The sequence below is a fragment of the Triticum urartu genome, chromosome 1A (genome assembly GCF_056163025.1).
Source record: "Triticum urartu cultivar PI428250 chromosome 1A, HENAU_Tu73, whole genome shotgun sequence".
NCBI classification, from domain to species: Eukaryota; Viridiplantae; Streptophyta; class Magnoliopsida; order Poales; family Poaceae; genus Triticum; species Triticum urartu.
In genome coordinates, this window is record NC_141873.1 from 110546924 (window position 1) to 110562187 (window position 15264).

A 15264-nucleotide genomic window follows, 5' to 3' on the forward strand; every position below is an offset into this window, starting at 1 on the left:
CTCATAGTGCAAAATCATATCCACCAGGGTCATTTCACCGTCTAGGTGGAGGTGAAGGCATGAGTTCAGGCTTTCACTCCGCTGGTTTCTTTTCATGCCAAGCCAAAACCCCTCAGTTAGATATGCTGCGGCCCACAGTCTCCTCTTCTTATACATCCGCCTCAACCATGTTATAGTTTTTTCCGACTGTCATCTTTTGGAAAATGCGTGCCATCTCTCCTCAAACGTTGCCGTGGACGTGATGTAGTACAGAAGAGTTCGGAACTCCTTCAAGGACTTGTGACTGAGGTGAATCTTCATATTTTTCTCTATGTGCCATGTACATATACGGTGCCACACGTCTGGCAAGACTTCACGAATTGCCTTGATCATCGCAGCGTCAGCGTCTGTGATAACACTCTTAGACATCTTTTGACACATGGACCTCAAAAAAGTCTGCAGAAGCCACACGTATGTCTCCTCGGTCTCGTCCGAAACTATGGCACAACCAAAAACAATGGTCTTCCGGTGATTGTTAAGACCAACAAAAGGTATGAATGGCATACCATAGCGGTTCATCTTGTACGTGCTGTCAAATACAAGCACGTCGCCGAAGTCCTCATAGTCATGACGAGACTGGGAGTCGCACCAGAACATCCTATTCAAATGTCCTTCCTTATCTAGCCTGTACTCGAAAAAGAAGCTAGGATCCCTCTGTTTCCTACTGGCCATGATGCCTATGGCTGTGGCAGCATCACCTTTTGAAAGCAGCTTCCTCTTCTCCTTGGCGCAAAGGTTGTATATTTCACGCCTGGTAAAACCAACACCGCCGTACCATACATGTTTGCTGATGAACCAATCCATCATGTCGTGAATTCTAATCCCTGCAGCTCCCATGGACATTATCTCATGCTTCTGGTACTCTTTGATTTTTCTGTAGGACCAAAGAAAAGGTACCTCGTTCGGTACTGCCAACATATGGCTATGCTTGTCCTCAAAACTTTCAACATACCAAACCCCACGCTTTTGGTCAAGCTTGACGGTCAGGTGCGCTTCGCAAAAGCAGCGTGTCTCGGCTCTGAGCCTACGGTTGTGTCCTTCCTCGGTTAGCAACTTGCCATCACATTTCCCTTGTCTTGAACAAACAAACTGCCTATAACGCATATGACGTGACTCTGTTTTGCTATACCTGACCTTATTCTTTCTAATGCTGAAACCATTATCTCTAGCATAGCTGTTGTAGAAATCATACGCAGCATCGTGAGACGTAAAGGTCATTTCCATTATCTGCATGAACATATCCCTCTTATCATCTGCACTGGCAGTATCTTGGATATTCTTTGCCCCATCATCTTGTGTTACCTACACAATCAAACCACAGCCATGAAAACAGATTTCTAAGGTTTAACATTACTTACTTCCATAGAACATTGATTACACACATACCTCACTCATGATGACCGACGACTCGGACTCCCCAGAACCAGGTGCATCTAATGATTCGTCGTTAAGGCCTGTCTCCGCGTTGGATTCACCGTAATAGTCGTACGTATTATGACATTCGGAAATGAACTGAAAAATACAACACAAATACATAATTACTTATCATATAATATTCCAGAAGAAATTCAATTTGCATGCCAACAAAAATTTTCACTTACGTACCTGACTAATGTAATCTTCATTCGAGAGCTCCGAGTTGTTTTCCTGATCATCATCAAGCTCATCGATCTATAAATTTTCAACACAAAGATTTAATGTTGTCGGATGCCACCAAAAAATTACAACATGACAATGTCACTCACATTAAGATCGTCCCATTCGTTCCCATTGTCTGACCGATCTTCACGATCTGAATTTTCATCATCTGACCAATCTTCTATCCAGTCTTTCATCAGTTCTCCAAACTCCATGTCTACCATGATATCAGTTAACTCCTCGTCCGCCATTTCCTACAACCAATATTATGTATCATCACCTGTGCAAACATTATCAATGATGAAATATAAAACACATAGCACACGATCACGGATGTTATGTAAACAACCGCAACCGAGGCCGTTCAGATCTGCCCAACTTAGTAAGAAAGATGGCCACGGCACCCGTCGTGATCACTTTCAATCGCGAGGAACTGCACGATCTCCAAACCTAGCTTGATCTGTGATTACCTCTGCCGCCGGATACCTAGGTTAGCCGCCACATCAAATAACGATACCGGTGGTGCGCACAGCCGACGGCAACCGACGCTACGTGAACCCAGATCACAAGGAGCAGCACTACCGGAACAAGATCCACGATCGCATGCGTCGCCGGGTAGCTAGGTTACCCGCCCCGCTAGGTTAACCACTACCACTGGCGGCGGCAGTTCGTTCGATGTTGCCGCGAGCGAGACTAGAGGGGGGATGCGGGATGCGGTACCTGTGCGCGCTCGTTGGAAATTCACGACGTTGTCGCGCCCGCTGTCCGACGAGATCGCCGGCGACGAGACAGCCGCCGCTGGAGATCTACTACGTGACTTATGGAGCTGCGTCAATGCTCGCGAGATTGATGGAGCTGCTCGCATGAATGATTGGATTCGGCAGGTCTTACGTGAACGTGGGGTCGTGTGATGTTTTTTTTTTAGACCAGGGTACTGTACGTATACGTTCTGGGTTATACACGGCTAAATAGGGCTTGGATCTGGGCTGCGGCGGGCCAGGAAAAAAACAAATTCACAAGGACAAAAATATCTCTCTGAAATTAGGTTAGGGGGGGAGCACTGGAGCAGGGCTCGTGTTTCTTACGTCAAACACAACCAACACTAGCTAGCTTGCATGCATGCACTACTCACCTTTATTCCCAGTCGCATGCATGCGTTTAGTAGTGGCCTCGACTTGACTGGCAACTGGTCTTTTAATCCCGAGCGAGTAGAGTAGTTAGCTGATTGTAAAGAATAAAAAGTGACTGACCGAAATCGGAAATTCGGTCACATGGTCCCTAGCCGGTCCCATCTTTGGACAACTGAAACTGTGAATGTGGACAGCCTTAGTTCCATTGTATACTGCCGATTATTATACTGTTGGTTATTCGGTTAGAAAATGTAGAGCGGAGAGCGACTTAAAGCATGGTTAATAATACAACCAATAATCAGCTATGAGAAGTTGTTATGTCATCTAGAGTTAACCTTATAGTGAGCATGTATAATAATAAGTTATATATATATATATATATATATATATATATATATATATACACTACTTTATTACTAGTTAGCCTACTTTACAATCTCATAAAATGTCTTAGGACTCGTGTTAGAGTCGGCTACTAACCAAAAGACCGCTTCTCTTCACTCTCCTCTTCTCTCTCCTTCAATTAAGAAAGATATAATATTCTAATCCTTATAGCTTGCTTATGTCATCTTATTGTACTTGCTCTTAATACAATGTTGAGATGCATTTTACTTGTCCATTCTTCATATTATGAGAACAGAGCATCACTCTCTTGGCAAGCGCCGCGGGGTGCGCATGCTGCCCGCCCAGGTTTGAGACTTGGGCTCGACGGGTGCTCAGGTTACTTCTCCTATGAAAATATGCCATCAAAGGCTAGTCCTGGTAGGTCTTATTTTCTTAATTGATGCATACTACTTCTCTGTGTTTTTTTAGGTGCGATGGACCACCCTTTTCACACAACTTGATGCATAGTATTTTTTTTGTGTTTTTTAGATGCGATGGACCATTCCTTTCGCACACCTTAATGCCTAGTACTTATTTGTACTTTTTAGGCGCGATGAACCACCGCTTTCGCACACCTTCAAAAAGCGACGGTTCAAAGCTTTGTCAGCAAGAATAGGTTTAAATCGTTTGCATATGACATACGTGCACACTAGTGGTTATTTAACATGTAAAATGGCCAGCAAATTTTTTGGCTCATCTATGTGGGAACCATGCTAGCACAATGGACGTCACAGACTGCTGGTTGGACACTGCTCTCAGTTTTTATTTTTTACAAAAATGATCTAGATCTATTATCGAAGTTCATCGAAATTACAAAAGCACCTCAAACAAAATAAAAATTACATAGAAATGCCGAGACCACCAAACGACTACTACCGCCGTCAGAACAAGCCACCGACATGCCGCTCGCCGCTCCCATACCAAAACCGGCTTGACCTTGAAACACGTTCAGCGGCACAAAACACCTCAGATTTTTTTTAACCAGCCACGCTGGGTTGTGTGTGTGGAATACAGCTCACAATATTTCGCTGCCAAAAGAAAAGATTGCATGCCTACCGTACCATGCTACGAACACAACCATTAAGGTAAACTTTATTACATGCTGCAATTTAAACTATGGGTGTTTTGACTCACAGCTCTTACAGGCTTTGCAGCATTACTTAGGAGTACAAAATTTAAACGGTAGGGAGCCGGCGAGCGCGACGTACACGGACGCGGTGGCAGCGACCGCGGTCACCAGCACAACGAACAGGATGTATGGCCTCTTGCTCCAGCGCCCCATTATCCCGAGCGCGAACGGGTAGAGCAGCAGCAGCATCCACACGTTGAACACGAGCCCGCTCGCCGCCCCGGCGACCTGCGCGGCCGACCACCGCCCAGCGATCGCCTTGCCCGCCGCCGCGCCGATGGCGGCCACGTTCACGGCCATCACCACCACCGTGGGCACCAGCAACGGCACCCACTGCACGTCGTAGAGCTCCGCGAGCCTCTCCCTGGCGCCGCTCGTGAGCTTCTTGGCCGTCAGCTTGAAGGACACCCCCTTGATGCCGAAGGACCTGAGGAGGATGTGCAGCATGGCCATCCGGTACACGCCGGTGGTGCCGATGATGTAGAACTGCTCGTTGCGGACCCAGTCGAGCAGCGTGAGGCCGGCCCACCTGATCTCCACCATGCCGATGAGCTCCACCGTGGCGATGATGACGACGACGAACAGCGCGAACGTCTGGAACGGCCTCTGGATGTAGAACTCCCCCTGGAAGAGCCACATCACCGGGTAGAAGTAGTACATGAGGATGAAGAAGGTGGAGACCGGGTAGGTGGTCATGTTGATGTAGGCGACGCGCTGCATGGGGTGGAGCCGCCGGCCGGCCAGGAGCGGGCAGAAGCGGGAGAAGAACATCTCGAGGGATCCCCCCGACCAGCGCAGGATCTGGTAGAGCCGCTCCGTCAGGTTGATGGGCGCCGTGCCGCGGAACGCGTCGGGCTCCATGGCGCAGTACGTGGAGCGCCACCCCGTGCGGTGCAGCCGGAAGCCGGTCACCACGTCCTCCGTCGCGATGTTGTACACCCACCCGACGTCGTTGCCCCACTCGGTGCCGTCCTCGTAGGCGCACGTCATCGTGTCGGCGAGCTCCACCTCTCCAACCGTCGGCGGTGACGGGACGGACCGTTCTTGGTTGGCGGCCGCCGGCATGGAGTTGATGAAGGACGTGGACTTGCCAAACATGTTGGGCCTGTAGTGCGAGGCCTTGGCCTCCTTGGCGTCGTCGGGGCGCCACCGGGGAGGGTCAGCGCTGTAGAGGGCGACACGGCGAAACATGCAGCCAGTGCCGACGAAGGAGGGGCCCTGGATGCCGTTGAGGCCGAGGAGGGTGGCGTCGAAGAACATGCGGTTGTGGTTGCAGTACCGGTCGGTGGGGTCGACGTCGTCGAAGCGCTGCGGGAACTGGACGAAGGCCGTGTCGGCGCCGTCGCGCGGGTCGAGCATGAAGCACATGGCGGCGCGGAAGGCCTGCGAGTTGTTGACGTAGTGGTCGCCGTCGAAGTTGATGATGAAGGGCGCGTTGGAGAGCAGCGCGGAGACGCGCAGCTGCACGTTCATGGCGCCCGCCTTCTTCTGGTGGTCGTAGCCCGGCCGCTTCTCCCGGGCGATGTAGACCAGCATCGGGAGGCGCGCGTCCACGGCGCTGAAGTCCAGAGGGTGGTCGGAGCTCGCCGTCATGCCCAGCTCAGGATCCTTGCTCGGTTGATCCAGCATTACCTTGAACCATCATCACATGTTAGCAACAGTTTTGTATGGAAAAATCGCATGAAATAAAAACCTGGTTTATTTTAATTTGTACCTGAAGAATTGCAGGGTGGTGTCCTTTCCTGTGGCCCTTTGCCGGTTTGATCCACGTCCCCTGCCATTGCGTGCACCCATCAGCCATCCAAGTAGCATTTGAACACTCCTCTTTGTCTTTCCCGTTGGCACGGTTGCACACCTCCGACCGCTGCTCGATGGCGGCAGAAAGCCCGTCCAGCCTCGCCTTGAACTCCTCATACGCCGCGCGCATCCGCCGATGGTCGTCAAGGAACTCCTTGGGCGCGCTGCCGGCGTACTCCCCGCGCATCTTGGCCCAGAAGTAGCTCTCCGGGGCCCGGGGCTCGACGCAGTGCTTCCGGCAGAACGGGACCCAGGACGCGGCGAACTCCGCCGCCAGCTGCAGGCCCTCGTAGTGCACCAGCGACCCGCCGTCGTCGGAGAAGTAGGTGGCGTACTTGTCGACGGGGTAGTCCGTGGCCAAAGTTAGTTGCAAGGAAACACTTCGACACGTCGTAACGAATCAGTACCATTAGTCATATTTTTTGCCATGCAGTACCAACTCTAAGCCTAAGTGTTGCAAAACGGTCTAACAGCAGTATAAGCGTGTACTGACGGTGTATCTGACCGCTGGGACCCGCGCGTCGGGGCTGACGTGGCATGCTCTTTTACAAAAACAAAAATAAACGCACGCGCGGGTGCCGCAGGGATTCGAGCCAGCGACGTGCGGCTCTAATGGGTAGCTCGCTACCGCTGCGCTATTACACCTTACGCGACCAAAAGCACGCGTAGTTATTTTTATATTTTGTGCCATTCGTTCTTTTTACGAAGTAGAAAATCGCGCGCCCGTCCGACGGAAATCGATCCCGCGCCTAGTCGTTTGCAGCGCTTGCCTGCGCATCCTATGCGTCAACTAGTACGCGTATACGCCTTAAATTCCTCGCCGTTCCAATTTTTATACGATACTAAAAATATAATATATGACATTAAAAAAATGTTTGTCGCGTTGTATAATTGAAAATATGTTCATTGCATAATATATTAAAAAGTTCATCGTATATATGTTGAACATTTTATAGTATACAATGTCTGAAGAATACCCAAGCTCTGAAGAATAAACCTGCTGGTCTCTGCTTTGTTTTTTGGGTTGACGTTCAAAAAAATTAAAATTAAACTGAAAGGTAAATAAAGTGTTTGTGCATTTGAAGAAAAAAATGTTCAAAACATTTTTGGGAAATGTTGAACACATATTTAAAAATTATAAATGTATTTTCTAAAATGTGTGTCATGCAATATAAAATTTATTACGATTACACAATAATTTTTAGTACATGTTATCATTTTTTTGAGTAACTGTGCATTAAAAAAATAAAAAGATATGCAGTAACTGTAAGTTGGGCATATAATTTGTTTAATTGTGTATTTAAAAAATATATTGATGATGCATAATAGTTGTCCATGCGTGTGGTCCTGAGTGAAGTCACATAAAATTTTCTTACATTTGATCTTTTAATCCACATAAATTTTAGAAAAAAGTTCATGCTTGGCAGTAAATAATACTAACCCACATAAAATCTTGCCGTGCGTGGGTCTGGTGCTTGTCACTAAATAGTACTAACATATAATTGCAAAAAAATGAAAAGAATTGTTCTTTTTAGGTCTATATGTGCTGGCCTCACTCCCCGCAGAAAAAAACAATGTGCTGGCCTCACTGGACCACGATTGGGCCGTCCTGCAGCCCACACGATCCTGGCTCGTCTACCTCGAGCGGATCTGACGAGGAACACAGCGGTGGGGGTTGATTCCAGCGGCCGTTTCCCATTCGGCACCGGCGAGCACGCCGCCGCGCCGCCCTCAACCCCCGTCGCCTAACACCAGATCCGGGCAACGCCCACATGGCCACCATCACCAACCCGCGCATCGCACCAGCATCAAAGACCACCACCGCCCTGGCGAGCTAGCAAAGAGGAGAGGAAATGAAGGAGAAGGGAGAGGGGCACCAGTGCTCTGGCGAGCCAGCAGCTGCTCCGGTGAGCCAGCGACTGGGCTTCGGCGAGCCAGCGATGGGGCTCCGGTGAGGGGAGGCCGGCAAGGTCGAGGCGGCGTGGCACAGGGGAGGCGGGGAGTTTTGAGTGATTAAATTTACAACAAAGGTGTTTTCTGGAAAAAAAATATGCCAGGTTGGCTCCTGACACACGGGTCCCAGCGGTCAGATACACCATCAATACGCGTTTATACATGACTTAGACCGTTTTGCAACACTTAGACTTAGAGTTGGTACTGCATGGCAAAAAAAATGACTAATGATACTGATTCGTTACGACGTGTCAAAGTGTGGTAGTTTCTTGCAATTAACTCCGGTGGCCAAGATGGAGAGGATGGAGTTCATGGTGTAGAGCATCGGCTCGTCCACCGGGTCGACGGTGTTGATGAACACGTCCAGGAGGGGGAGGTCGGAGCCGCCGTCGGGCTGGTCGAGCTGGTCTCTGAGGACGGAGATGCTTGGGACGCATTACCTGGGCTTGAGCTTCGTGATCTGGTTGAGCAGCCAGGTGAGTCCGAACCAGAGGTCGCCGACGACCGAGATCCACCACAGCCACATCGCGTCCGAGTCCCGGTGCCTCATGCGCCACGTGAAGAATAGAATCACCACTATCACTCTCACCAGAGTCAATAACCTGCAGTGCGGTTACGTTTTGGACAAATGAAATGATGTGCTGATGGGAATAGGTTAAAGTCTTGGTAGTACAGAACGACAAGGTTATAGAATCTCTAACTATAATAGAACAAAGTTTGCCAAGTTGCATGCTTTCGTAGTTATATGATCTCCACTGTAATAATTGTAGTTGAGCTCACGTGCTCTTGGATTAAAATACTACACTTACTATTTTGAGCACTGGCTACAAATTAAGATCCTGCGAATGCATGTGCAGAGTGAATATTTGCACAGTGTAGATTCTAGATTTCTGCCTTGAACGTTTTTAAAATTTCTTGGCCGGATCAGGATCTGAGCGTTGAGATCCGCAATCTCAGCGGTTAGACATTCCGCCGCATGCTAACAATGCATTTTTTTTAGCGTCAAATTCTAATAAACATATAAAACTAAATAAGCGAATTTCGCCTATCAGTATGGAACTAACTAGCTGGCCCTCAGCGAACAGGTTAATTTTAGCACTATTTTACCGACAAAAAGGTACTCCCGTCCGGATAACTTTTACTGTGCCCCCGTCCGGATCCGGCTACAAGTCACAAAGGTCACGTCCCTTATAGCTTGAGCGTGTACTGGCGTCGGTGCATCTCCTTTTGCTTTTTTTTGTCAACCTTTTGCTTTCTTTGTTATCCAAAATATCCAATGGCACGCCCGTGCCGCACAGTAATAAGCAATGCAATACCATTTGGATCGTTTGCAGCTTTTGCCTACTTTGACGCTGTCCTCTCACTGCACTTTGGGTGCCTCCAGATCACAGCACGTTCTGTTTGTTTCTTAAGATTGTACTTACTGCCTTGGAATCAATTAACTAACACTCCGTCAGTGTGCATCAAAATTCAGGCAGTACATTTATATTCAGGTATCATCTGGTTTCGTTCGTTCATATAAAATGGAGCCGTGGGCGGGGCCCCTTCATGAGTAGTCTGTCAAGAAATACTAGTACTACAAACTACTGTAGTACTAGTACATTGCTTAGATTTAGACTACCTATGAAACGTAAGAGTTCGATCAAGTGGCACTGCCCTTCGGGAACATACATCTATGGCGCAAAACAAGGGGGAAGAAGGAACTGAACCGAGACGATGCTCCCACCTGTAAAGGTTGATGAGGAAGCCGTTGACCATGAACGTGCGGTAGAGCAGCGGTACCCGGCCGTCCTCGCCGGCGCCGCTCTTCTGCGACGCCAGGATCTCTCTCTCGTCGGCGGGCACCCAGTACCTGTCCTTGGCGCCGACGACGACGTCGGCGGCCAGCAGTGGGTCGGCTAGACGACCCCCGCGGACGGCCGCCGGAGAAGCCATGCCACCTTGGTCCGCCTACCAAGTAGCAGAGCCGGCTCCTGCACCCTGAGTGAGTGAGAGAGTGATCTACGGGAGCAAGCAGCCAAGCACCGAACTGACTACCACGGGGTGGTTAGCCAGCCACAGCACGAGACGACGCTGGGTGGAGACGCTTAACCACACGCCACGTTATATAGCGAGAGAGAGAGACGCGGTGGGGGATCGGACACGGGACGTGCATCCCAATGCCCGGAAGCATCATGCCGAGGCACGAGGGCGTGGCCACTGGCTACTCGATTCGACAAAATGCCACTGGCTGGCTACTTGACTGGACGAGTGCATCGAGATCCGCGTGGCTCACGTGACGCTCACTGCTGGACGTCCAGTGCACCTACAGCTGCGACAAGGCAACTTGCCGGGCATAAAACGTGCGCTGCCTTTCCGTCCGTCCGTCCGCTGTTCGTTTACAGGGAAAGTACGGGTGGAACACTGTTCGCACATGAAATTTTGCCTCCATTTGGAACGTAGAGCAACTCCTCCAACGATCCAAACGGACACACGCTTTATTTGGTTTTTGTCCGTTTAGATCGGATGTCCGCTCGTCGTCCATCCCCTTTTGCGTTTGGGTCGGTCGTGCGCTCAACCGACCGACTCAATTCACATTCATGCAGAAAACCATATGAATTTTACAAAGGCACGTGGTCATAGATCATGCCAACAGTCATTGCCATCGCCCAGTGTTCATGCCGGCGACATGCGAGCCTTCAAAAAAAATTCACACAGTTCATGTTGACGCACTTGCCAGCGATCGGCACACATGCCAGCACACAAAATAGGGGCGAGAGTTCAACTAAGTCATCTCAGCCATGGCCATGCCGACACACTTGCCGGCATACAAAAAAGGATGGCGCTCTCCGCCATAGATCACTTGTCATCGAACTTAGAGCATGTCGGCCCACACCTTCTCAAACCAATGCCTCTATCTTGGGGACACCTTGCTCAAGTCCACCTTCATGATCTCCATCCCCGCCGTCATGCAAGCGAGCGCCACTTCTTTTGCCTTGGTCTTTGCATTGGTAGCCTCGATCTCGAGTATCTTCCTTTGCTTCTCCGCCTACATCTCGAGCTTCTTCGCTTGCTTCTCCGCATCAAGCTCAAGCCTCCTTCTTTGAATCTCCATGAAGACCTTAATTTGCTCTTCATTGTCTTGCTAGCGCTTCTCCTCCCTTGTGTCCTTCTTGGTCATCATGCCTTCCAAAGTGGCATGCAAGGCAATCGACGCCGCATCACGCTTGTCCTCTTTCTTGGAGTTGGTATTCTCCCGGTGCCGTGGCTTCTCGTCCTCACCAAGGTCCTCGACGGCTTCCTCCCCTCCGCGCACCTTGATGACTGCATATTGCATCTTGAACTTCTCGTCCCTGTTGATGACCATCCAACAATAGATGAGGTTGAAGGACTTGCCATCATGTTGGGCCTTGAATGCCTTCAATGTTTTAAATACCTACAAATGAAATAGTATGCAAGTATATGGGCAAATGAACATGCAAGCATAAAACAATGGGCTTTTTCTCACACATGATTGATTGTTGAGGTGTTTATTTTCCTATGCATCGTTACATGTTAAGTTGCCATTTTAGCATGTTATGAATTTAAGAGAAATATGGATAATGGGATCAATTATTTAAAAAAGTATATAGGATTAGTGGTGCTACTTCTTGAGCATGAGTTGGTTTTTCCCTTGAAGAGGAAAGGGTGATGCAGCAAAGTAGAGATAAGTATTTTCCTCAGTTAAGAACCAAGGTATCAATCCAGTAGGAGAAGAACGCACAAACCACCAATACATGCACAAACAATCAAACACTCGCACCCAACGCGATAAAGGGGTTGTCTCCCTTCACGGTCACTTGCAAAGGTGAGATCTGATAGACATAAATAAACTAAACAAAAGATAACTAAATATTTTTTGGGTTTTTTGGTTTATAGATCTGAAAATAAAAGGTTTCAAAATAGTAGATCGGAAACTAATACGATGGAAAATAGACTCGGGGGTCATAGGTTTCTCTAGAGGCTTCTCGCTTGAAGGCAAATAATACGGTGGGTGAACAAATTACTGTCGAGCAATTGATAGAAAAGCGCAAAGTTATAACAATATCCAAGGCAATGGTTATATAATATAGGCATCACGTCCATGTCAAGTAGACCGACTCCTGCATGCATCTACTACTATTACTCCACACATCGGCCGACTCCAGCCTGCATCTAGAGTATTAAGTTCATAAAGAACAAAGTAACGCTTTAAGTAAGATGACATGATGTAGAGGAATAAACTCAAGCAATATGATGTAAACCCCATCTTTTTTATCCTCGATGGAAACAATACAATACGTACCTCGCTACCGCTACTTTGTCACTGGGTGAGGACACCGCACAGTTGAACCTAAAGCTAAGCACTTCATCCATTGCAAGAAAAACCAATCTAGTTGGCCAAACTAAACCAATAGTTCGAAGAGAATTACAAAGATATCAAATCATGCATATAAAAATTCAGAGAAGATTCAAATAATATTCATAGATAATCTGATCATGAATCCACAATTCATCGGATCTCGACAATCACACTGCAAAAGAAGATTACATCGGATAGATCTCCAAGAACATCGAGGAGAACATGGTATCGAGAATCAAAGGAAGAGAAGAAGCCATCACGCTTCATCGGAAGGGCAATAGAGTTGATATAGATGCCCTCTTTGATCGAATCCCCCTCCAGCAGGATGCCAGAAAAGGCTCCAAGATGGGATCTCACGAAAACAGAAGGTTGCGGCGGTGGAAAAGTGTTTTCGTGGATGCTTCTAGAGGTTCGGGAATATATGTGAATATATAGGAGGAAGAACTAGGTCAAGGGAGTCACGGGGCCCCACAAGGTAGGCGGCGCCCCCGCTAGGGCACGCCCTCCACCCTTGTCACCGCCTCGTGGCTCTTTTGACTTGAACTCCAAGTCTCCTGGGTGTCTTTTGGTCCAAGAAAAATAATCGCAAAAGCTTTATTCCGTCTGGACTTCATTTGACATTCCTTTTCCGCAAAGCTATAAAACAAGGAAAAACATAAACTGGCATTGGGATCTAGGTTAATAGGTTAGTCCCAAAAATAATACTCCCTCCGTTCCTAAATATAGGGTGTATAGTTTTTGGCATGAAAATTAAAGAACGCACGTGGAGGAAAATTTCACAAGTTTTGGGCGGGATTACACGTGACTAATTGACATGAGAAAATAGAGGAGCTTGTCTTTTATAAGGAAATGTGATCAAATCCCTAAAAAATTATCCAAATGAGTGGTGCAATGCAATACACCTTATATTTCGGATTTTTTCTCAAAAATCTATCCACCTTATATAAAGGAACGGATGGAGTATAAAATAGCATATCAATGCATATAAAACATCCAAAATAGATAATATTGAAGGAAATATGCCCTAGAGGCAATAATAAAGTTATTATTTATTTCCTTATCATGATAAATATTTATTATTCATGCTACAATTGTATTAACCGGAAACTTAGTACATGTGTGAATACATAGACAAACAGAGTGTCACTAGTATGCCTCTACTTGACTAGCTCGTTGAATCAAAGATGGTTAAGTTTCCCAGTCATAGACATGAGTTGTCATTTGATTAATGTGATCACATCATTAGAGAATGATGTGATTGACTTGACCCATTCCGTTAGCTTAGCACGGTGATCGTTTAGTTTGTTGCTACTGCTTTCTTCATGACTTATACAAGTTCCTCTGACTATGAGATTATGCAACTCCCGAATACCGGAGGAACACTTTGTGTGCTACCAAATGTCACAACGTAACTGGGTGGTTATAAAGTTGCTCTACAGGTTTCTCCGATGGTATTTGTTGGGTTGGCATAGATCAAGATTAGGATTTGTCACTCCGATTGTCAGAGAGGTATCTCTGGGCCCTCTCGGTAATGCACATCACTATAAGCCTTGCAAGCAATGTGACTAATGAGTTAGTTGTGGGATGATGCATTACGGAACAAGTAAAGAGACTTCCCGGTAACGAGATTGAACTAGGTATTGAGATACCGACGATCCAATCTCGGGCAAGTAACATACCGATGACAAAGGGAACAACGTATGTTGTTATGCGGTTTGACCGATAAAAATCTTCGTAGAATATGTAGGAACCAATATGAGCATCCAGGTTCCGCTATTGGTTATTGACCGGAGATGAGTCTCGGTCATGTCTACATAGTTCTCGAACCCGTAGGGTCCGCACGCTTAACGTTCAGTGACGATTTGTATTATGAGTTATGTGATTTGATGACCGAAGTTTGTTCGGAGCCCCGGATGAGATCGGGGACATGACGAGGAGTCTCGAAATGTGCGAGCCATAAAGATCAATATATTGGAAGGCTATATTCGGACATCGGAAAGGTTCCGAGTGATCTGGGTATTTTTTGGAGTACCGAGGGAGTTACGGGAATACGGGAGTACATATGGGCCTTAGTGGGCTTTAAGGAAAAAAGAGGAGAAGCCACGAGGGCTGGCCGCGCGCCCCCATGGGCCTAGTCCGAATTGGACTAGGGGAGGGGCTGCGCCCCCTCTTTCCTTCTCCTCCCCTTCTCCTTCCTTTTCCCTCCTAGTAGGACTAGGAAAGGAGGAATCCTACTCCTACTAGGAGGAGGATAGCTCCCCCCTTGGCGCGCCTAGAGAGGCCGGCCGGCCTCCCCTCCCTCCTTTATATACATGGCGAGGGGGCACCCTAGAACACACAAGTCGATTGTTCCAAGCCGTGTGCGGTGCCCCCCTCCACCATAATCCACCTCGATCATATCGTACCAATGCTTAGGCGAAGCCCTGCGTCGGTCGCAACATCATCATCATCATCATCACGCTGTCGTGCTGACGGAACTCTCCCTCGAAGCTCTGCTGAATCGGAGTTCGTGGGATGTCATCGAGCTGAACGTGTGCTGAACTCAGAGGTGTCGTGTGTTCGGTACTTGGATCGGTCGGATCGTGAAGACGTACGACTACATCAACCGCGTTCTCATAATGCTTCCGCTTACGGTCTACGAGGGTGCATGGACAATACTCTCCCCTCTCATTGCTATGCATCACCATGATCTTGTGTGTGCGTAGATTTTTTTTTTGAAATTATTGCGTCCCCCAACAAATATAATAGCATGGAACTATAAAAAATTATAGATATGTTGAAGATGTATCAAGTGGTAGTTTGGAGGAGTTTTTTTTAACTCAAAGTCGGATTGA

At 47.8% G+C, this 15264-nt stretch overlaps 1 protein-coding gene across 1 annotated transcript; it reads right to left on the reverse strand.

Annotated features, from left to right (window-relative positions):
* Positions 1 to 4261: 4261 nt before the first annotated feature.
* Positions 4262 to 10165, reverse strand: LOC125550755 (putative mixed-linked glucan synthase 8). The gene is made up of 3 exons (XM_048713840.2): positions 9797 to 10165; positions 6035 to 8672; positions 4262 to 5952 (listed from the first exon to the last, which is right to left on the reverse strand). Exons 2-3 carry the CDS (start codon positions 6302 to 6304, stop codon positions 4348 to 4350), a joined length of 1875 nt encoding a protein of 624 aa, XP_048569797.2. The 5' UTR covers positions 6305 to 8672; positions 9797 to 10165; the 3' UTR covers positions 4262 to 4347.
* Between the last annotated feature and the right edge of the window lie 5099 nt (positions 10166 to 15264).